General features: G+C 52.0%; 3 protein-coding genes across 4 annotated transcripts in view; 1 reads left to right on the top strand and 2 right to left on the bottom strand.

The window, feature by feature from the left end:
• The first annotated feature begins 317 nt into the window (after positions 1 to 317).
• LOC134557594 (cytochrome b-245 light chain) lies at positions 318 to 3,307 on the top strand. The gene is made up of 6 exons (XM_063410732.1): positions 318 to 642; positions 1,365 to 1,434; positions 1,647 to 1,721; positions 1,877 to 1,960; positions 2,035 to 2,116; positions 2,362 to 3,307. Exons 1-6 carry the CDS (start codon positions 585 to 587, stop codon positions 2,539 to 2,541), a joined length of 549 nt encoding a protein of 182 aa, XP_063266802.1. The 5' UTR covers positions 318 to 584; the 3' UTR covers positions 2,542 to 3,307.
• Positions 3,308 to 3,447: 140 nt separating this feature from the next.
• IL17C (interleukin 17C) lies at positions 3,448 to 14,206 on the bottom strand. The gene is made up of 3 exons (XM_063410731.1): positions 12,768 to 14,206; positions 4,741 to 5,075; positions 3,448 to 4,625 (listed from the first exon to the last, which is right to left on the bottom strand). Exons 1-3 carry the CDS (start codon positions 12,768 to 12,770, stop codon positions 4,376 to 4,378), a joined length of 588 nt encoding a protein of 195 aa, XP_063266801.1. The 5' UTR covers positions 12,771 to 14,206; the 3' UTR covers positions 3,448 to 4,375.
• Positions 14,207 to 14,356: 150 nt separating this feature from the next.
• The window catches only part of ZC3H18 (zinc finger CCCH-type containing 18), a 44,326-nt gene continuing 34,983 nt past the window's right edge, over positions 14,357 to 23,699 (bottom strand). For both annotated transcript variants that reach the window (XM_063410707.1, XM_063410708.1), the window contains 6 exons: positions 23,275 to 23,427; positions 21,200 to 21,354; positions 20,005 to 20,201; positions 18,430 to 18,526; positions 16,275 to 16,371; positions 14,357 to 14,643 (listed from right to left, as the gene is read on the bottom strand). In XM_063410707.1, coding sequence (XP_063266777.1) covers positions 14,445 to 14,643; positions 16,275 to 16,371; positions 18,430 to 18,526; positions 20,005 to 20,201; positions 21,200 to 21,354; positions 23,275 to 23,427 — 898 coding nt within the window. In that variant the 3' untranslated portion in view covers positions 14,357 to 14,444. The remainder of the gene's footprint in view (positions 14,644 to 16,274; positions 16,372 to 18,429; positions 18,527 to 20,004; positions 20,202 to 21,199; positions 21,355 to 23,274; positions 23,428 to 23,699) is intronic.

The following is a 23,699-nucleotide window of genomic DNA, read 5'->3' as shown; positions in this document are numbered from 1 at the left end:
CCCTGCCACCCCACATGACCCCTGTGTCCCTTGTGGGGCATCTTCTGTCCCATATGTCCCCCGGCTGTCACTGATCCGTGTCCCTTGCACATCGCACATCCCTTGCAGGGCTGATCCTGTCCCATCCCTCAGATGTCCCTGCTGCCGGGTCGGATCCTGTCCCCCCGCAGGGCCCCCGGGGCCGATCCTGTCCCCCCGGATCGGGCTGCCCCTGTCCCTCCGCGCCGCCCTTGTCACCGGCCGTGTCCCTGTGTGGCCCCGGGCCGGTGCCGCGTCCCCGCGGGGGCGTGGCCTGTGTGAAGGGGCGTGGTCAGCACGAGGGGGCGTGGCCTGCGGTGGTAGCGCCGCGCCCGCCTTCCGGGTCGGGCCGGGCCGAGCGGAGCCGAACCGGGACGGGCCGGGCCCCGCCGAGCTCCGCGGGCAAAGCACACCGAGCCCCAGCGGGCGAACCGAGCCGAACCGAGCCGAACCCTCCCGGCTGAGCCGAGCCGGACCGGGCCGGGAGCAGCCGAACCCGCTCGGACCGAGCCGAGCGGAGCCGGGAGCAGCCGAAGGCGCTCGGCCGGCCGGCGCCGCTGCGGGCCATGGGGCAGATCGAGTGGGCCATGTGGGCGAACGAGCAGGCGCTCGCCGCCGGGCTCAGTGAGTACGGGGGGCTGGGGGCTTGGGGGAGCCGGCGCTGGGCGAGTGGAGCGGACCCGGGCACTGCAGAAAGTCCCGGGGCGCTGCAAGGAGTGAGCGGGGATGCCGAGCCCAGGGAGGGGATGCTGAGCCCCGGGGGTGCCCCCAGACACGGCCCCGGGGGTCGGGGAAGGGGTCCCGGTCCCACCGGGCTGGGAGGTACCGGGGGCTGCGGGCGGGAGGCGCTGGGGACGGCCGGGAAGTCCCGGCCCAGGCTGGAGCCTCCGCTTCCTCCTTTTCTCTTCCTCCTCTGCCTTCTCTTCTTCGGTTCCGTCTTCTCCTCCTCCGCTCTCCTCTTCCTCCGGCCACGGGGCCAAAAATCTCCGCAAAGGCCCTGGAGTTTCCTGAATGCGGGGATCCCGCACGCATCTCCGGCATCCCGCATGTTGGAGCCCTCGTGGAACCCCCAGTTCCCTCCCCTGGTTCCAGGGGTCCCCAGGGCCGTAATCCCAGTTTGGGGGTTTGCTCAGGGCTGTACCCTGAGTTTGGGGGGGCATGTCCTCAGTTCGGGGCTGTATCCGGGGTTTTGGGAGCTGTATCCCATGATTTGGATCCTGGTTCTGGGGTTGTATCCCGGGTTGGGGTCGGTATCCCGGGCCGGGGTCGGTGTCCCGGGCCGGGGTCGGTGTCCCGGGCTGGGGCCGTGTCCCGGTCTGAGCGCTCCATCCTGGCTGTCCCTGCAGTCCTGCTGACCGGCGGGATCGTGGCCGTGGCGGGGCAGTTCAAGGGCTGGTACTTCGCGGCGTATTCCATGTATCCTTCCCAGCAGCATTCCCGGCGCTGGGCTGCGGGAAAACCCTGTCCCGATCAGGGTGGGAGGCCTGAACGGTGTGGGGGGGTCACATCCTTCTCTCCCCGCCCTGGTCGCAGCCGTGCTCTCCCTGCCCCACACAGCCCCTTTGGGGACGGGGGTTGTTCTTGGGGCCATTCCCGCTCCCATCCCGGTTTTCCTTGACGCCCGGCAGCGCGGCCGGAGTCCTGGTGTGCCTGCTCGAGTATCCCCGGAGCAAGCGGAAAAAGGGCTCCACCATGGAGCGGTGGTGAGTGCTGGGGCTCCTGGCACCCCCGAACGCCGGGATGTGGGAGCAGAGCTGGGTCCCGCGGGTGGGTTCCTTGCAGAGATGGGGGTCCCCGGAGGCTGGGTGTCCCCCCAAGGTGGGGACACCCCCTGTGACCCCCTGCTGTCCCCCCGCAGTGGCCAGAAGTACCTGACAGCCGTGGTGAAGCTGTTCGGGCCCCTCACCAGGAATTATTACGTCCGAGCCGTCCTTCACGCCGCGTGAGTGGGGTGCAGGGTTGGGACGGGGGGCTGGGGACCCCCAGCTCCCTCTGAATGCCAAATCTCTGTCCCAGCCTGGCTGTCCCTGCCGGTTTCCTCCTCTCCACCATCCTGGGCACCGTCTGCCTGGGCATCGCCAGCGGCATCTACCTGCTGGTGAGTGCAGAGGGGCTTTGGGGACTGGGAGGAGGAGGAGGGCACCCCTAAACCCATGGGCTGGTGCTTCCATGTGAATTCCAAGAGCATTCCCAGACTGAGCTGCAGGAATACCCTGTCTCGATCGGGGTGGACAGAGGGTCCCATCCTCCTCCCCCCCTCTGCTCCCAGCTGTGCTTTCCCTGCCCTACACCGCCCCTTTCTGGGGTGGGGGTTGTTCCTTGGCACTGTTCCCCACCCCACAGGCTGCGGTTCGAGGGGAGGAGTGGAGACCCATCGAGCAGAAGCCCCGGGAGAGGCCGCAAGTGGGGGGCACCATCAAGCAGCCCCCCAGCAACCCCCCGCCCCGGCCCCCGCCCAACGCCCGCAGGAAGCAGCCGGAGGTGGGGGGGCAGGTGAACCCCATCCCCGTGGAGGTGGAATAACAGGGGATCCTCCTGCCCCTCTGCCCTGCTCCTGCTCCTGCTTCCCAGCTGCTGGATCCACTGCAGGGGACGAATCCTGGGGATCCCCAGAACCCCAGGGGTGCTGAGCTCCCTGGTGTGGGTCCTCAGCTCCTGGTGATGCTCAGATCCCTGCGGTCATCAGGGATTCCCAAATCCCCAGGGATGCTGTGGGGTCCCCAGCTCCTGGGCATCTCCAAATCCCCAGCAATCCTCAGCTCTTTGTAGGATTTCCATCTCCTAGGGATCCCCAAATCCCCTAAGATGCTCAGCTCCCAAATTCCCAGCGATGTGATGCTCCCTGTGGGGTTTCCAGGCTCCAGGGGCTTCCCAGCTTCTGGAGATCCCCAAATCCGTGGGGGATCCCAGATCCCCAATTCCCTATGGGGTCTCCAGCTTCCAGGAGCTCCCCAGCTCCTGACCTCCCCAAATCCCCAAGGATGTTCAGCTTCCTGTGGGGTCTGCAGCCCCCGAAGGCTTCCCAGCTCCTAAGGATCCCCCAAATCTTTGGGGATTCTCAACTCCCTGTGAGTCTCCTGTTTCCAGGGGCTCCTCATCTCCTGGGAAACCCCAAATCCCTGGACATGCTCAGCTCCCTGAGGGTCCCAACTCTCCAAGCACCCCCAGATCCCTGTGGAACTCCAGCTCTCAGGGAATCCCCAGCACCCCGGGGGGATCAGGCAGCTCCGACTCTCCCTGGTTTTTGTCATTTCTGCAGTTGCTGTTGCAATAAAAAGTGGGAAAGGCACCGGCCTCCCCTGCCTCCTGCTCCAGGGGGAATCCCCCCATTCCTGCCCTGCTCCTGGGGTGGCTGGGACAGGACTGGGGAGGTGTTTTGAGGGCAAACAGCGCAGTTACGGGCAAATCCAGGTTGTGTAGAGTATGGCCATGGTAGGGACCCCTCCCAAAATCCTTCTGGAGCCAACAGTGGGGTGGAACTGGGAGGGCCCCACACTGGAGCTGCACAGAGAGTCCCAAAGGAACCCCCAAATCCTGGGATAACCCCAGCAGGGAGTGTGGGGAGCATTCCCCTTTCCACGCATGAGTGCTGGAAGTTCCCCGGTGTGATGTGGGTGCCAAATCCCCGATCCCACTGGGATCAGCAGCTGCTCCAGGTCCCCCTCTGCCCCCTCCCCACACAGACCCCGGCCCCTCAGGGGGTGCAGGTGGCCCAGGGCCCCCAGGCGCTGCCAGCACAGGTGCAGTGGCCCTGGCAGGTGGCACCAGGTCCGTGGGATGCGGTGCCCGGGGGCAGAGCCATGGGAAAGGTGTGGGTGTCGGGGTGCCAGGGCTGGGTCCCCCCGGGGCGGGGGGTGTGGGGCACCCCGGTGCCCTGCCGCCCTCCCCGTCACCTCCCAGTTTATCCTGCCCTGCTGCACTGGGTGCGCTGGTGCTCTGCCCACCGTGCAGGGGCTGAGGGGTGTCCCACGGCTGTGCTCTGTCCCTTGTGCCCCAACTCCCACCATCCCATTGCCCCAGCCGGGAACAGAGTGAGGACTGTGCCAGGGCTTTTATTTGTTGGCTTTTATTTGCAGCATTAAATAGCACCAGGGAGGAGACAATAAATAGCTTTTTGGGGGAATAAATAACCAGTGAGTGCCTGGACAGCACTCACAGGGTCCTCGAGCACCGTGGGCCGATGCTGGCCCTGGAGTCACAGCCATGGCAATAAATAGGGGGTACAAAAAGCCCCCCGGCAGCAAGGCTTATAAATAACTCATAAATAACCAGGGGAGGGGACGCCCTGGCGGGGTCGGGTGCTCTAAAACAAGCACGGGCGGGGCCGGGCGGTGACACGGTCACGCTCGGGGCGGGCTCAGCGCACGGTGCGGGGCAGGACGCAGGTGCAGCCCACGGGCACTCGGATGTAATCCACCTCCAGCGACACCAGCCCCGGCGCCGCGGGCCGCGGGCACGGCTTGCGCCGCAGCACCAGCACGGTCTGGTGGATGGTCACCGAGTTGAGCGACGTGGTCTCCCGGCCGGTTTTCACGTCCACGCAGCCGCTGCACAGGCACTCGGCGAAGGCCAGCTTGCGCGGGTAGCGGTTCTCGTCCTCGTCGATGCTGCGGGGACACGGCGACACCTTCCCTTGTGCCGCCGGCTCTTCGCAGCCGGCGTCACCGGGCGGGAAGGGCGGGCAGGGAACAGCCGAGGGGCCGGGGTGCGGTCGGTACTCACCGGTAGCGCCACGGGGAGATGGAGCGCTCGTGGGGCTCGCTGCGGAGCCCGGAGCGCAGCGACAGCGCGGGGCAAGCGGGCGGGCGGTGCCGCCGCCGCCGCTCCGGCCCCTCCGGCCGCTCCAGCTGTTCCAGCTGTTCCAGATGCGGCACCAGCTGCACCGAGGCGTGGCGGGCCCAGCGCAGGCTGCGCCCCAGGAGCTGCCCCGGAGCGTCGTCCCCCAGCTCGGCCCCGCTGTAGCAGCGCACGGAGGAGTGGACGGAGCCGCCCGCGGGGCGCCGCAGCCCCCGGCACTGCCCCAGCACCGCCAGCAGGGCCAGGGCACCCAGCCAGCCCTGCGGGGACAGCACAGCGTCAGTGACAGCCGGGGGGACAGGACAGAGAGCACAGGGTCAGTGACAGCCAAAGGGACAGGACAGAGAGCGCAGGGTCAGTGACAGCCGAGGGGACAGGACAGAGAGCGCAGGGTCAGTGACAGCCGGGGGGACAGGACAGAGAGCACAGGGTCAGTGACAGCCAAAGGGACAGGACAGAGAGCGCAGGGTCAGTGACAGCCGGGGGGAAAGGACAGAGGGCTCAGGGTCAGTGACAGCCGGGGGGAAAGGACAGAGAGCGCAGGGTCAGTGACAATCGAGGAGACAGGACAGAGAGGACAGGGTCAGTGACAGCCGGGGGGAAAGGACAGAGAGCGCAGGGTCAGTGAAAGGCAAAGGGACAGGACAGAGAGCGCAGCGTCAGTGACAGCCGGGGGGACAGGACAGAGAGCACAGCGTCAGTGACAGCCGAGGGGACAGGCACACACAGGACACTGTCAGTGACACCCCAAGGGACAGGCACACACAGGACACTGTCAGTGACACTCAAAGGGGACAGGCACACACAGGACACTGTCAGTGACACCAAAGGGACAGCCACACACAGGACACTGTCAGTGACACCAAAGGGACAGCCACACACAGGACAGGGTCAGTGACACTCAAAGGGGACAGCCACACACAGGACAGGGTCAGTGACACTCAGAGGGGACAGGCACACAAGGAGGGTTGGACAGGCAGGGACACAGCAGAGCTGTCCCCACAATGTGACTGAGTGTGCACCCACACGGCCCCTGCGGCCTGGGAGTGTCTGTAGATCCCTCTATCATCTATTTATCTATCCCTATATGTCTCTATATGTATAATCTATAAATCCATATATTTCTATAGATAGATATTTCTATGTCTTTAGAATATCTCTGTATTTTTATCTGTACTTGGATATCTCCAGATCATCTCGGTATCTCTGTGTGTTCCCATCTAGATATTTATATACCCATATCTGCCTTTATATCTCTATGTCCATATCAGTAAATCTATACCTATATATCTCTATATTTATATCTATATCAATATATAGATATATCTGTATCTCTATATATTTCTATCTATGTATCCCATCCCTAAGAAACGATCACACCCTTGTGCAGACGTGCTTGGATACACAAAATATCCCACAATATCCACACTCAAACTTTGTACATGCACAGCAACACATGGAGGTTTAAACACATACACACAAATATATAAATATAGATATATTTATATTTATATATTTATATATTTATATATTTATATATTTATATATTTATAATACATTTATATTTTTATTTATTTATATATTTATAATACATTTATATTTTTATTTATATATAAATGTATTAAAATATAAATTTATTAAAAAATAAATATAGAAATACAGAGAGGAACAAAACCCCACATGTGTGTATATGCACACACACACACAGATGTCACATCATCCACCCCCAAAAATGGCTCAGGTGTGCAGGACAGGGGCACACACAGCGTGTGACACACACACAGACACACACCTGTATGCACACAGAATATATTTGTATATCTATATATTTGGATTGGTGTGTATGTATATAAATTTTATATATATATACAAATATATATATATATTATTTGCAGCATTTATATATATATATACACATATATATATACACACATGCAGAAAAAAACACACAGAGCTGTAGACACCCAGAACACAGAATATACATTTATATATTTGTACATTAGGTATGTACAGGCAGAGGGCCAGCACACACCTAGAGACCCCAAAGCTGAGCACACCCCACACAGAACTGCACATATGCACAGGGCATCCATGGATATATTAAATAAATATAAAAATAAATGTAAAAATAAAAATAAAAATAAAAATAATAATTAAAAAATAAATATAAATATAAATATAAATATAAATATAAATATAAATATAAATATAAATATAAATATAAATATAAATATAAATACAATGTATAAACTAAAATATGTAAAATATGTAAAATAAATATTTATTAGATAACATTATATAATATGTATAATATATAAAATATATATAATTGTAACCTTATATATAATATAAAATATATAAAATAAATATTTCATATATAACATTATAAATACTATATACTATACACTATATTATGTATAATATATAATTCATAATATAGCATATAGAATATAGAAGATATAGTATAGAATATATAATCTGTAAAATATATGGTATATTGTGTATATAATATATCATATAATGATATAATATATATAATCTACACAACATGTATAATAAAATCTACAGAGTATATGCATAATATATAACACACACAATATATAATATATATAATTTAACATAATATACTCTCTATATAATCTATAATATATAATATAGACTATATAAAATCTAATATATAATATATGATAAATGACATAATATATATGGTATAATATATATTATATACTATATACTTTATACCACACACTATATACTACACATTATAATATATTCTCTATATTATATATAATACTGTATATAGGTATCTATATTAATCTATATTTATACATATTATATAATATTGTATACTATAATAATATATATTAAATATTATATATTATAGATATGTACACTCTAGCACATGGATATATCCATATATTTTAAAACACATAATATATTATATATGTGTATATATATATGAATATAAAGCACAGTATACATCTATATTATATATAGATGTGTATATTTATTTATATATTTTAAATTTATATATTTTATATGTACATATAGCACAGTATACATAAATACATATGTATACTGTCTCTATATTTATAGTTTTATATTTATTTTTATATTTATTTTTATATTTTAATATTTCTATAAAATATTTTTAAATATTTCTCTACGTATGCACAGCACAGTGTGCACTCCCTGCCCTGTGCAGACACAGAAATCACCTGCACGTGTGGGAAAGGGACATTAAAGAGAGGAGAAACAGCCCCGGGACCCAGAGAAATGATGGGAAGATATAATGCGAATAAAGAAAATAGAAATACGTATAATAAAAATAAATAATAAAAGTAATAAAGAAATAATAAGTAAATAAAGTAATAAAATAAGTTTAAAAAAACCTTAAATAGAATAACAAAATAATTTAGAAACCAGTATAAACATATATATATATATTTATATTTATATTTCTATTTCTATTTCTATTTCTATTTCTATTTCTATTTCTATTTCTATTTCTATTTCTATTTCTATTTCTATTTCTATTTCTATTTCTATTTCTATTTCTATTTATATTTATATTTATATTTATATTTATATTTATATTTATATTTATATTTATATTTATATGTAGAGGTATAGGTATAGGTATAGGTATAGGTATATTTATAGCTATATTTATAGCTATATCTATAGCTATATTTATAGCTATATTTATAGCTATATTTATATATATATACTTAAAGATTTTTAGAATTTAGGTATATCAAATAAACACAACTATAAACAGTATAAGTAACTGAATGTATAAAGGAATAGATAATGTAAAGAAAAGGATAAAGCAAAGAAATAGAGAGTATAAATATATATAGGAAATGAAAATGAAATAGGAAATTAAAACAACAAATAAAAATAACGTGAAATTGGATATAAATAAATATGAAATAGCATCTCTGCAGTAATAAATAAATAAAAATCTGCACACACACACAGAGGAACAGGCACAGCACCCAAGAGCCCCTTGCACAGCACTGAGAGGGATAGAAATATATAAAAATACAGATAAATACACACAAACACACATAAACACACACACACAGAGCACTGAGAGGGATAGAAATATATATAAATACAGATAAATACACACAAACACATAAACACACACACAGAGAACTGATGGATATAATTATATAAAAATATAGATAAATACATACAAACACATAAACACACACACAGAGCACTGATGGATATAAATATATAAAAATACAGATAAATACACACAAACACACATAAACACACACACAGAGAACTGATGGATATAATTATATAAAAATATAGATAAATACATACAAACACATACAAACACACACACAGAGCACTGATGGATATAAATATATAAAAATATAGATAAATACATACAAACACATAAAACACACACACAGAGCACTGAGAGGGATAGAAATATATAAAAATATAGATAAATACATACAAACACATAAACACACACGCAGAGAACTGACGGATATAAATATATAAAAATACAGATAAATACACACAAACACACATAAACACACACACAGAGCACTGATGGATAGAAATATATAAAAATATAGATAAATACATACAAACACACATAAACACACACACAGAGCACTGACGGATATAAATATATAAAAATACAGATAAATACACACAAACACATAAACACACACACAGAGCACTGACGGATATAAATATATATATAAATATGGATAAATACTTATAAACACATATAAATGTGTTTATATGTATTTATCACATACATACACACACAGAGCACTGAGAGGGATATAAATATATATAAATACAGATAAATACACACAAACACATAAACACAGAGAGAGAGCACTGACAGGGAGATATATATATATATATATATATATATAAAAATATATAAATACATGCAAACACACATAAACACACACAAAGCACTGACATGGGTATAAATATATATAAATACAGATAAATACAAACACGTATAAACACACACACAGAGCAATGCCCTTATAAATAAATAAATTTTTTAAAATATATATATTTATATAAATAATATATAAAATATAAATATATATATAAATATAAATATATAAAAACACATAGAAATATATATAAACACACACAGAGCACTGACATGGGTATAAATATATAAATATATAAATATATAAATATATATATAAATATATAAAATATATATATATAAAATATATATATATAAAATATATAAAAATACAAATAAATACATACAAAGACATAAACACACACACAGAGCACTGACATGGGTATAAATAAATAAATAAATAAATATATAAATATATATATATAAAAAAATATAAAAATACAAATAAATACATACAAAGACATAAACACACACACAGAGCACTGACATGGACAGAAACAGATATAAACACATGAGGTGGGAAATGGATTTGTGGAGAATTCTCAAAGCCTGACAGGAGGCTCACACAGTCTGTATCTGTATGCAAACTTCGAGATATAAAATGGGGACTTAGAAAAGAAATAAAATTAATAAATAAAATAATAATAAAGGAATAAATAAAAATATTAACTATAATTATAATAAAAAATTATATAAAATATGGGAAAATATACATGTGTATTAATATATATAAAAATAATTATATATATATATATAATATATATATAGAAATACAGATACATACAGATAAACACGAATAAACACAGATGGACACAGCACAGACCAACAGTGCACACACACACAGAGCACTGACATGGGTATAAATAAATATAAATACAGATAAATACATACAAATACATACAAACACACGCAGCACTGACATGGATATAAATAAATATAAATACAGATAAATACATACAAACACATATAAACACACACAGCACTGACACAGATATAAATATGGATAAACATAGATAAATACAGATAAATACACACAAACACATAAACACACACAGCACTGACATGGAGATATATATATATATATATATACAAAAATACATACAAACACACATAAACACACACATAGAGCACTGACATGGATATAAATATATATAAATATATAAAAATATAGATAAATATAGATAAATACATACAAACACGTAAACACACAGAGCACTGACAGGGATATAAATATATATTTATATATAAATATATAAATATATATAAAAATACAGATAAATACATACAAACATATAAACACACACAGAGAGCACTGACATGGATATAAATATATAAAAATATAGATAAATATAGATAAATACATACAAACACGTAAACACACAGAGCACTGACAGGGATATAAATATATATTTATATATATAAATATATATAAAAATACAGATAAATACATACAAACATATAAACACACACAGAGAGCACTGACATGGGTATAAATATATATAAACACATATAAATACATACAAACACATAAAATACACACAGAGAGCTGTGCACAGGGTGTGTAAAACACACATAAAATACATACAAAAAGCTGTGCACAAGGCGTGTAACACACATAAAATACACACACAGAGCTGTGTAACACACATAAAACACACACAGAGCTGTGCACGTAGTGTGTAACACACATAAAATACACACAGAGCCGTGCATGTAGTGTGTAACACACATAAAATACACACGGAGCTGTGCATGACAGGTAACACACCTGTAATGAACATTCATACAGAATATTCATAGAGAACCCTGCACGTGACTTGTAACACATAAACACACACATAAAAACACACACAGAGCCCTGCACTTGGCGTGTAACACACACACACATAATAAAAACACACAGAGCTGTGCACATGACATGTAACACATGTAAAAACAGAGACATAATAAACACACACAGAGCTGTGCATGTGGTGTGTAACACACACATAAATTACACACAGAGCTGTGCATGTGGTGTGTAACACACACACATAAAATACACACAGAGCCCTGACATGACATGTAACACATATAACCAACAGACATAATAAACACAACACACAGAGCCTTGCATGTGGCGTGTAACACACACACACATAATAAAAACACACAGAGCTGTGCACATGACGTAACACATGTAAAAAACAGAGACATAATAAACACACGCAGAGCTGTGCATGTGGTGTGTAACACACACATAAATTACACACAGAGCTGTGCATGTGGTGTGTAACACACATATAAAATACACACAGAGCCCTGCACATATGTAACACAGACATAATAAATACACAGAGCTGTGCACGACATGTAACACACATAATTAACACACAGAACCCTGCACAGGGTGTGTAACACACACACAAAATACACATACAGAGAACCCCACACGTGGTGTGTAACACACATAACTCACACACAAACTCACACACACAGAGCCTTGCATGGGGTGTGGAACACACACACACACACATGATGAAAATACACAGAGCTGTGCACATGTAACACACACACGCATGAAACATGCACTCAGAGAACCCTACACATGCCATGTAACACACACAGCTGTGCACATGTAACACACACACAGAGAACACTCAGAGAACCCTACACGACATACAACACACACAGAGCTGTGCACATGTAACATACACACATAAAACATGCAGAGAACCCTACATATGACATATAACACACACATAAAACATTCAAGAACCCTACACATGACATATAACGCACATAAGACACTCAGAGAGCCCTACACATGACATACAACACACACACAGCTGTGCACATGTAACATACACACATAAGACACTCAGAGAACCCTACACATGACATGTAACACACATAAGACACTCAGAGAACCCTGCACATGCCATGTAACACACACAATCACACACGTGTCCCCCCGACCCTCCCAGACCCTTTCCCACCCCGCTCTTTCCCCCCTCGCCCCCAGCATCCCCCAGCCCCGCGTTACCATCAGCCGGGTGTCGAGGGGCCACGCCAGAATTTGGGGGGCTGTGGAGGGGCAGGGAACACTCCCAAATTTGGGGAACGCGCCAAACTCTGGCGGGGGGGACCCTTGGGAAGCGCAGCCCCAGGGATGAGGCGGCCGAGTGGCAGCGCCGCCGCCGCCGCCGCCTTTTTATAGGGCCGGGCAGGTGATGTGCACACACCTGGAAACTCCAGCGCCAGGTTCCTTCCTCCTCCCCGCGGGCCGGCACTTCCTCCTGCCCTCCGCGTGTGCCAGCCGGGAATACCGGAGCTCCAGAGCCCCGGGATTCCGGGAGGGAGGCGGGCAGGGGTGCCCGGGCTGCCCCGGTGACACGGGACGGGCATCCCCGGCCGTGCCCAGCCGCGTCAGCAGCGCCGTGAGGTCACCGCCGCATTCCCGGGCACAAATCCCAAATTGGGCAACGCTGGGAAGGGCTCAGGGCTGCCATCGCCCCTCCGGGATGGCCCGGTGGCCTCCAGCACTGGGATACTGGTTTTGTACTGGGAACAAGGGCTGGAGGATGGGGAATTCCAGGGGATGCGGAATTCCAGGGACCCCCAAAATTGTTCTTTGAATGAGAGAGGTTTGTCGGGGGCACCCCCAGGTGATGCCCCCCCGACACTTCCCACCAGTAGGGTACTGGTTCCAAACTGGGAACAAGGAGCCTGGGAAATCCATTGGGGCCCCCAAATAGTGCTCCCTAAATTCGGGGGATTTATCAGAGGGCAGGGCAGAGGCTGCAGAGCCCTCCAGTCACACACCAGTGGGATACTGGTTTCACACTGGGTGCTCCCCCAGGGAACACAGCAGCTTTTCCAGCTCCACTGAGCTGCTCATGCCCCAAAAACCCCCAAAATGAGGGTTACAGACCCCCCTCCAAGGCAAAGGAGATACAGAAAAGAGCAGGAAAAAGTAAAATTGGTTATCAAAATATTTTATTTCAGGGAGATCCCTCCAAAAAAAAAAAAAAAAAAAAAAAAAAAAAGGAAAAAAAAAAAAAAAAAAAAGAAAAAAAAAGGAAAAAAGAACCAAACCAAAACAACGAAAAAAAAAGGAAAAAATGAAAGGAAGAAGGACCCTCCTGGCAGACGGACATGCCCACAACACCTGCAGGGCTCCTGGGAAATCAACCGAACCGACCCCTGCTCCAAAGAAACGCCAGGTCATTCCCGAGGGGGCTGAGGCAGGAATATATATATATTTTTTTCCTGGGGGAGGAGGGGTGCTGCCAGCAGTTCACAGCAGTTTTCGGCTCTCTCGGCACACGGGACTAGAACTGCATTGCTGAAGACACTCGACACACAGCAGGGCTAACTAGGAGATACAACTGGAGCCTAGCGGGAGGAGAGGGGACACAGGAGAGGCGGGAGCGCCCCGGGGCCGGAGCTCTCTGTGCAGAACCCACGCGGCCCCGGGGCCCTCCCGGAGCCTTTCGCCGCCGGCCTTTTCCCCCCGGCTGCACAAAAAACTCCCTCATTTTTTTCCGTTTTGCGCGTGTGGGTTTTCTTAAAAAGAACCGCGGCCAAAACGAAGACGAGGAAAACTGCAAAACCCCAAAGCGGCCGCTCTGGTTTGGTTTTTTTTTTGTTTGTTTTTGTATTTTTTTTTCCTTTTCCGCTATTTATAAAAACATGGACAGTCACTGCGGGGCACGGCCCACTATACTTTTCCCGGGATCTTGGCGCGCTTGCGGGCGATGGCGTCCTCCACCGCCTTGAGCTGCTTCAGGAGCTCCTCCCGTCGCGACAGCGTGCTGGACTTGGCACCCTTGGCGGGCGCCGTGCCCGCCTCCGAGCCCTTGCCCGGCACGCTGGTGACTTTGCTGGAGCTCTTGGACTGAGGGGACAGCTGGCGTTTCCTGCGGGGACAGAGAGAGGAGCTGGGGACACTGCGGGAATCTGAGATCCAGCCCCCTGAACTGTGGGATCTGTGTGGGGAAGGAGCTTAAAAATCGACACCTTCCAGCAGCCCAGGGTGCTCCAGGCTGGCCTTGGACACTGCCAGGGATTCACGGCTGCTCTGGGCACCCTGTGCCAGGGCCTGCCCACCCTCACAGGGAAGGGTTTTTCCCTAATTTCGGAGCTGAACTAAAATATCAGAAGTGCCACATTTAACACACGGCTGCAGGAGCGGGTGGGAGAAAAGAGGTTGGAGACAGGAGGAGGCCTTGGGTTGAAAAGTGGCTGAAACAGTAAAAGGTCACCCATGGATTCCCAGGATTGAAGTCAGTGCCAGCTCATGGCTGCAGGGAGCAGCTCCCCGTGAGACCCAGAGGGCAGAGCAGCCCTGGAGCATCCCCCCAATTCCAAATTCAGCCCCTTCCCTGGGATGTTCCCTCCCAGAGATCCTTGGAGAGCATCCACAGCCCTCGGGCCCCCAGAGCTCCCAGCCCTGCACTGGGATATTCCCAGCACTGCAGTGGGCACAGCCTGCCAACAATTTGGCACCTGGCAGGGAAGGTGCAACCCAGGGCTGTCACGGGACACACGCAGGGGACACAGCTCAACACGTCACAGCAGCCAGGGGAGCACTGAGGGTGTGCCAGCCTGGGACAGCAGGCACTGCAACCGGGTGCCAGGAGGAGCTGGGCAGGGGGAAGGGGTTGCACTCTGTTGCTCATTAACACCGCGCTAACGAGCTGCAGAAGCACTGGCTGAGCTCCTGCTCTTCTCCCAGCTGGAGCAGCCCAGCTGGAGGCTCTGCACGAAGCCCTGGCACCCCTGGCACCTGCCCAGGCAGCTCTGAGTCCTTCCTGGTGCTGTGCTCTACAGCAACTGCGACTGCCGGCCTGGGAGAGCCTGGGGGAGCCTGGGGGAGCCTGGGAGAGCCTGGGGGAGCCTGGGAGAGCCTGGGAGAGCCTGGGGGAGCCTGGGAGAGCCTGGGAGAGCCTGGGGGAGCCTGGAGCAGGGGCTGGAGCCCCAGCAGGAGCAGGGCTGGAGCAGGGGCTGGAGCCCCAGCAGGAGCAGGGCAGGAGCAGGGCAGGAGCAGGGCAGGAGCCCCAGCAGGAGCAGGGCTGGAGCAGGGCAGGAGCCCCAGCAGGAGCAGGGCTGGAGCAGGGCAGGAGCCCCAGCAGGAGCAGGGCTGGAGCAGGGCTGGAGCAAGGCAGGAGCAGGGCTGGAGCAGGGCAGGAGCCCCAGCAGGAGCAGGGCTGGAGCAGGGCTGGAGCAAGGCAGGAGCAGGGCTGGAGCAGGGCAGGAGCCCCAGCAGGAGCAGGGCTGGAGCAGGGCTGGAGCAGGGCAGGAGCAGGGCAGGAGCCCCAGCAGGAACAGGGCTGGAGCAGGGCAGGAGCCCCAGCAGGAGCAGGGCAGGAGCAGGGCTGGAGCCCCAGCAGGAGCAGGGCTGGAGCCCCAGCAGGAGCAGGGCTGGAGCAGGGCAGGAGCAAGGCAGGAGCAAGGCAGGAGCAGGGCTGGAGCAGGGCTGGAGCCCCAGCAGGAGCAGGGCTGGAGCCCCAGCAGGGGTGTGAGGCCCAGCAGAAGCAGCAGCACTCACCTGTCTGCCTGTGCAGGGGAAGGTTTTGGGTTCTGGCCCCGCTGCCGCTCCTGTTTGGGGGACGAGACTCTCGCAGTCGCCTTCCTATCGCGAGAGCCTGTCGGGAGAGCAGAGGGACATTCCTGCATTTTCCTGCTCCTCACCGAGGCACAGGCCAGCCCTGCCTGCAGTGACCGACCAGATCGTGCCAAAATAAAACGCCAAGCCCAGCAGCAGCTGGAAAAACCTCACTGTGTGCCCCCCACACCTCAGGAGGGGCAGAGAAGCCAGGCAGGGCTGTGCCCCACAGTCACCTGTACACACCACCCTCCACTGGCCCTTGCTCACCCTCCAGCTGCTGCAGTGAGGCTCTTCCACGGCATTTTGTGCCTGCCGAGCTCTGCCCTGGCGGGTCACAGGGTGCAGGGGCTCCAGCAGTGACAGGTGAGGGCAGCTCTGCTGCTTTCGGAGCCAGCGGGGCCCTCCCCGAGGCAGCAGCACCCCCGTGTTTGTTCAGCCTGGCTCAGCTGCCAGGCCCTGCCCCACAGGAGCTGCCCTGGGCACTCGGGGATGCTGGGGAGCAGCAGGGTTATCCCAGGAACAAAGAGGGAATTCCACCTGGAAGCAGCCAGTGGAGCTGCTGCCCTGCACTGAGCTCGGCTGGAGCAGCAAAGGTGCCCAGGCCCTGGTGGCAGCAGCCCCTGTGTGTGCCAGGGTGTCCCTCTGCTCCAGGGATGGACACTGGCACAGGCTCAGCCCACAGGGCAGGTTACAGAAGAGGTGACACACCTGGGCCACCACCACTGACCAGTCTGGGATGCCCAGGGGCTCAGTCCCAGCTCAGCCCGAGCACCTTTGCTGTTGGATTTGGGGCTCTGTGGCTCGGACTTCCCATCCCTGGAACTGTCCAAGGCCAGGCTGGACAGGGCTTGGAGCAACCTGGGATAGTGGAGGGTGTCCCTGCTCTTTGGTCCCTTCCACCCCAAACCAGTCTGTGCTTCTGTGATTTGCTACAGCTTAAAAACTACTTTTTACCAAAAAGCAGAGGCTGACATCGATGTCTCTCTAGGAAGCGTGCTGGCCTGGCCCTGTCACTCGTGTGTGAACCAGACCCCAGTGAACTTCAACCTTGGGCAGTCCCTCGCAGGCTGCCCTTGCAGGAGGTGAACGTTGCAGGTTATTAGCACAGACCTGCTGGCTGGCACCCAGAGTCAACAAGATCCACCTACAGCTGAGCCACCAGGGAAAACAACATCACGTGGCAGCTCCGACGTCACCCGCAGCCACCGCTGGCTGCCAGCTCCCCCCACGCCCCCTCTGCCTCTTGGCACCACGGCAAAGGCTGCAGGGTGGCACCGAGGACCCTGCCTGTGGCTGCCAGCTCGGTTCTCCGAGCTGTTCTCCCTGCTGGGGAGGGCTGAGGCTCAGGAGGGCCCTTGGGAAGCCCAGGAGGGCCCTTGGGAAGCCCAGGAGGGCCCTTGGAAGGCCCAGGTCTTTCTAAACACGCGGGGCAGAGCCGTGCTGGGCGCTGTGGGGCAATCAGCTCATTCCCCAGGCTGGTGATGCAGCAGGGATTGCATCCCTGCAGCCCAGCCTTTCGAAGCACGGCAGGGACAGCTCCCCTGGGATGCGGCGCTGGAAAACTCCGGGGTGCACTAAGGGAAACTCCTGTGACTCGGAATTGTGGAATGCTGAGGTGTGGAGGTGATCTTCAGGATCATCCCGTGCAATCCTTAGCCCAGCACCATCCTGTCCCCTGCCACAGCCACGGGGTTATTGAACACTCCCAGGGATGGGGACTCCCCCCACGACAGCCTGTTCCAGTTCTTTCTGGGAAAAAAGATTTCCTAAACCTAATTTCCAGCCATATCCAAGGCCAGCAGCAGTGAGCAGCAGCAGTGGGGTGGATGTGGAGGTGAGAACTCTGTGTCCTCAAATCCAAGGGGTTATTTCTTTGGAGAGGACTTAGAGGGACACAGTGGAGTCACACTGGGCACAAGGTGCTGCTGGGACAGTGTGGCAAGGCTGGCACTGCCTCACCTCTGCTGTGTTTTCACAGCAGCACGGTCAATACCCCCCTTTACGTGGTGGCAATCCCCCTGTGAGGTTTTGGGATGCCTGCAGTGGATCTTTGCAGCTGCTGGAAAGCAGCAGCCCGGGCTGGCTGGTGCCTCACCTCTGTCAGGTGACACGTTGGCCCGTTTGGCTGGAGGAGAGGTTGGCCTCTCTTTGTCTGCTGGCTCGTACCTCTTCCTGCTTCCTTTGTCAGCTGCCTGCAATGGAATTAAAACAACGGAGCTCAGCAGCCACTTCCCCCTGGGAACAGGCACAGCCATTCCCTGGGATGTGCTGCCTGGCTCCTGCAAACACCTTTCCCAATGAACTCTGCACACACCAGTCCCAGCCATCCCTGAATCCACCTAAATCCCAACCACCAGAAGCCAACAGCGACACCCCCTGCACTGGGGTTAAGGCTGTCCTAATCTCAGAACAGGAAGAGGAAAACAGCAGCTTTTTGGGCTGGTTTGTTTTTCCCAGCAGCACCAAGGATAGCAGATGTGCAGGAGGCATGTGGAGCCGTGCCTTTTGCAGGCTGTCATGTGTCACTGCACACTCCTCCCTCCGGAGCAGCTTCCTGCCTCTGATAAAGCCTCCCCACGTCAGAGCACAGGGAAGTAGAGAAATCTGCAGCCTCAGACTGCGCCGGGGAATTTGGGCTGGCAGAGCAAAATCTCAAAAACAGGAACCTGCTCATGTGATGGGGCCAACACCCTGCCCTGGCACCAAACCCCACGGGGCCCAACTCCCCCACACTGCGGGCTGGGCCCTGCTCCAGGGATCAGCAGCATCCCTGGCGAGGGCACAGCCGGGTGGGCACCCCGGGCACCTCAGGCTCTGGCCCCTTCTCCCTCTGGACTCCGTGCCTGGCTGCTCCCAGCCCGCTCCCTGCGGCACAGGAAGCGCTCCCAGAGCATCTCCCAGTGGGAAAGGCCCCGGCGCACGCGGGACCTTCGAGCAAGCGGGGAAGAGCCTGGAAGCTGCAGCAGGAATGTGCCCCGGGGAAGCCGCCAACACAGAGCCGAAGTGAAGCCACCACAGGGTGTGTGCTGCCAGACTGGTTCTGTGTGCCGCCCTCCGAGCCGGCCCCAGACCTTCCTGGCTGAGCTCATCCCAGCAGCTCCGAGCCGGAGCTCCCCTCCCACTGGGATCCATCCCCCATCCTGCCAGGATCCATCCCCCATCCTGCCAGGATCCATCATCCATCCTGCTGGGATCTGTTCCAAATCCTGCTGGGATCCATCCCCAATCCCACTGGGATCCATCATCTATCCTGCCAGGATCCATCCCCCATCCTGCCAGGATCCATCCCCAATCCCACTGGGATCCATCCCCCATCCTGCCAGGATCCATCATCCATCCTGCTGGGATCTGTTCCAAATCCTGCTGGGATCCATCCCCAATCCCACTGGCATCCATCCCCCATCCTGCCAGGATCCATCCCCCATCCTGCTGGGATCCATACCCCATCCTGCCAGGATCCATCCCCAATCCCACTGGGATCCATCCCCCATCCTGCCAGGATCCATCCCCCATCCTGCCAGGATCCATCATCCATCCTGCTGGGATCCATCCCCCATCCTGCCGGGATCCATCCCCCATCCTGCCGGGATCCATCCCCAATCCCCCTGGGATCCATCCCCAGTCCCACTGGGATCCATCCCCCATCCTGTCGGCCCCCGGGGAATCCCACCTTGTTCAGGAGGGTCAGTTTGATCTCCTTGTGCCCGCTGAAGCTGCCCTGCTGTGCCTGGGGGGCCGAGGGCTGCTGGCCCTGGGGCGGTGGCTGGGCTTTGCTTCCCGGGGTGGGCTTGGCTGATTTCAGGAGCTGAGCGGGCACATCCCGTTTCCTCTTCTCCTCTTTAGCACTGTCTTCTTTTTTGGACTTTCCTGTTGAAGGCAGAGAGCACAACTTGGGAATGGTTGCTGTCGCCTGCTCTCCCTTTGGGCAAGAGGATGCTGCTCCAGGGATGGAAAAGCCCAGAGCAGTTAACTCAGCTCGTGGGCCCGGGGTTAAGGGATTCAGGAAACTTCAGCACTTCCAGAGAGGAGCAGAAAAGACAAAGAACAAAGGCTTTTGCCACAGGTCTGGAACGAGCAGAGGAAGAGCAGCGTGATACTGGAGTTGTCCAGATTTATGTCACCTCCCAAGGGTGAAGGAGAACGGGGTGAGGGAGAGGCAGAACTGCCAGGCAGGAAAAGGGATGAGACAACCAGAGGCACGGGGATGGAACGGGGATGGAAAAGGGATGGAAAGGGGATGGAACGGGGATGGAGCGGGGATGGAGCGGGGATGGAGCGGGACTGGAACGGGGACGGAATGGGGAAGGAACGGGGAAGGAACGGGGATGGAACGGGGATGGAACGGGGATGGAACGGGAAAGGAACGGGGAAGGAACGGGGAAGGAACGGGGATGGAATGGGGCTGGAACGGGGATGGAATGGGGAAGGAACGGGGAAGGAACGGGGATGGAACGGGGAAGGAACGGGGCTGGAACGGGGCTGGAACGGGGATGGAGCGGGGATGGAGCGGGGATGGAACGGGACTGGAACGGGGATGGAGTGGGGCTGGAGCGGGGATGGAACGGGGATGGAGCGGGGCTGGAGCGGGGATGGAACGGGACTGGAATGGGGATGGAGTGGGGCTGGAGCGGGGATGGAACGGGGATGGAGCCGGGATGGAACCGGGATGGAACCGGGATGGAGCGGGGATGGAAGGATGTGGACCTTAATTTGCTCCACAGCCTCCTTTCTCCACAGGACCTCTGGGCTCCTGTGTTTCCCATGCTCAGCGATTTTCCTGGAGCCCACAGCATTGCCAGGGAAGGATCTCTGCTCTCCCAAGCCTCCCTGGAGGAACAGAGCCCCGCCCGAGCAGGTGCCTGTACCTTTCTTCTGCTGGGCCGGCGTGGGGGAGCGGGAGCTGGCCGAGGACACGGGGCTGGCCAGGTCTGCGTACATGTCCTCGGAGTCGGCGCTGCGCACGGAGCTGCTGCTGGACGAGGCACTGGACACGGAGGAGACGCTGCTCACGCTCAGGGACCTGCCAAGAACCAACAGCTCGTCACACTCGAGGCCTTTTTGCGTTTCCCTGCGTGGTTGGATGTGGGGAAGCTCGACAGGCAATGACACACGAAGGCCGTGTGTCCTGGGGGATGGAAAATCCCAAAGCTGTGGGGTGCAGGCCTAGAAAGTAAAGATTATTTCTAGGCAGGATTAAGGGAATGTGTAAACAGGTCAGTGTTTGCCCAGGAAAACAAGGAGTGAAAGCAGGGAGTGCACTGGCACATCCAGGTCAGTGTTACAGCTCAGGGCAAGGGTTCCCTGGCAGGGTTTCTGCTGTTGGCACACATCCATTGTCACAATAACGACTGGGAGATGCCTCCAGGATGGAAATCTCCCACCAGGGCCTGTCCTGGGAAGTGCTCAAAAGCCAGGCTGGACAGGGTTGGAACAACCTGGTCTAGTGGAAGGTGGCAGGGAGTTGGACTGGATGAGCTTTAAGCTCCCTTCCAAGCCAACCCCTCCCAGTCCATGAATATTCAGGCAGCCTCTCCAGCCTGTTCCACGGCCACACCGACCTGCTCTGCCAGCAAGGCCCAGGCTGGCACTGCACTGGGTGACTGTGGCAGCTTCAGCACAGACCAACTCTGCAGCCTCTGGCACCAGGAGCTGAGCTCTGAGAGGTTTCATGGATTGTTCCGACGGTGCCGGGATGAGCCAGGAGCTCCTCCAGCCCCCAGGCGGGCCCAGCAGAGCTGGTGTGAGCACACAGTGCATTTCCCACGTTTCCCTATCCCACAGGAGCAGCACAGCCTGCTCACATTTCCCATCCGTGCCCTGGTGCTCTCTGAAGCTCTTGCATCACCCCTGGCTGGGCTGATGAATGTGACAAGCACGGAGTAAACAAGCCGGGATTTCCGTAAAATAACGCGGATGTTGAACCTCCGAGTCCCACAGAGCTCACAGATGGGAATGTGCAGCTGCTCACAGCCAAATCCTGCTCCATCCACGGCTTTTACACTGCTTTTACACCACATTTACACTGCTTTTACACTGCTTTTACACCCCTGTGCCAGGGAAGTGTTGTGTTTCGAGGCTCTGCCTGTGAGGATGCAGGGAATCCTCTGTGTGAAGAGATTAAAAAGTCCTGAAGGAACGACTTGAGAGTGGTTTGTTTCTCTTTGCTGGAAGGAGTTTGCTGTTTACACATCCCACAAACCAATAGACTTGGAACTACTGACTTGGGGCTAAAAACAAAGGAACTGGACCTGCAACTTTGCCAGCAAAGGAAAAATATCATTAGCTGGGCCTTTTAGGGATTTTCTGGCCAGGCATCTCCCCTAAGGACACGCAGGAACCAGAGGTAGGAGAGGCTCAGGAGAGACAAGCTCCATAGCCTGGAACTGCTCATTTGCAGTTTAATTGGGATGTGGGATCACCCTGGCCAGAAGGAGCTGTTCTGATCAGCATTTAGGTTAAATGGGTACACATGACAGGATTATTTCCTTGAATAAACCACAAGGGAAATATCAGGAAATCACGGAATGGTTTGGGCTGAAAGGGACCTTAGAGATCATCCAGTTCCAACCCCAACACCTCCCAAAAGACCAGGTTGCTCCAAGTCCTGTCCAAACTGGCCTTGGGCACTTCCAGGGATGGGGCAGCCAGAGCTTCTCTGGCCACCCTGTGCCAGGGTCTCCCCACCCTGACAGGGAAGCATTTTCCCCAAATATCCCATCTAAATATCCCTCTATCAGTTTAAGGCCATTATATCTTGTTCCATCACTCCATGCCCTCTCCAACACTGTATTCCCATCACAATTCAGGACTTGGGATCTGTGACACAAACCCGACCTTGTCCCACCTGCAGCTGGAGCTACGGAGAGTTCCCACTTCAAGAAACCAAACCAGGGAACAACAGTGAAATTTGCTGTTAAATAAAGGTCACAAAGGGCTGTACCTGGATTTCCTTGACCCAGAGGGAGAGTGGGAGGCTGAGGCAGAGGATGATCTGGAATGAGATCTGGAGAGGGACCGCGACAAGGACCTCGATCGGGAGCTGGACCCGCTGTAGCTGCTGGCACTGCCACTGATGCTGCCACTGATGGTCCTCCTGCAAGGCAGCACACACCCCTCCAGAATGGGAATTGTAATGGGAAAGAGAGAGAGGGGGAACCCCCAGGAGAAAACCAGAGATCTGCTCAGCACCCTCTGATTGACACCCAGCCCTTCCTGAGGGGTGATCGGCCCCTTCCACCAGTTTATGTGCTGGGAATGATCTGTGGTGGGGAATATCCCTGGGAATGATGTTCTGTGGTGGGGAAGATCCCTGGGAATGATGTTCTGTGGTGGGGAAGATCCCTGTGGCCAGTGTGGGTCAGCTGC

Source organism: Prinia subflava, chromosome 13 (genome assembly GCF_021018805.1).
Source record: "Prinia subflava isolate CZ2003 ecotype Zambia chromosome 13, Cam_Psub_1.2, whole genome shotgun sequence".
NCBI lineage: Eukaryota > Metazoa > Chordata > Aves > Passeriformes > Cisticolidae > Prinia > Prinia subflava.
This window is presented reverse-complemented; position numbering and strand designations above follow the sequence as displayed.

Bases quoted from the DNA above. Each gene is read 5' to 3' on its own strand.
- LOC134557594 (XM_063410732.1), top strand. From the start codon at position 585: ATGGGGCAGATCGAGTGGGCCATGTGGGCGAACGAGCAGGCGCTCGCC. The intron at 643-1,364 runs GTGAGTACGGGG...CTGTCCCTGCAG, and splicing joins GGCGCTCGCCGCCGGGCTCA to TCCTGCTGACCGGCGGGATC. The intron at 1,722-1,876 runs GTGAGTGCTGGG...GTCCCCCCGCAG, and splicing joins GGCTCCACCATGGAGCGGTG to TGGCCAGAAGTACCTGACAG.
- IL17C (XM_063410731.1), bottom strand. The intron at 4,626-4,740 runs GTGAGTACCGAC...GTGTCCCCGCAG, and splicing joins ATCTCCCCGTGGCGCTACCG to CATCGACGAGGACGAGAACC.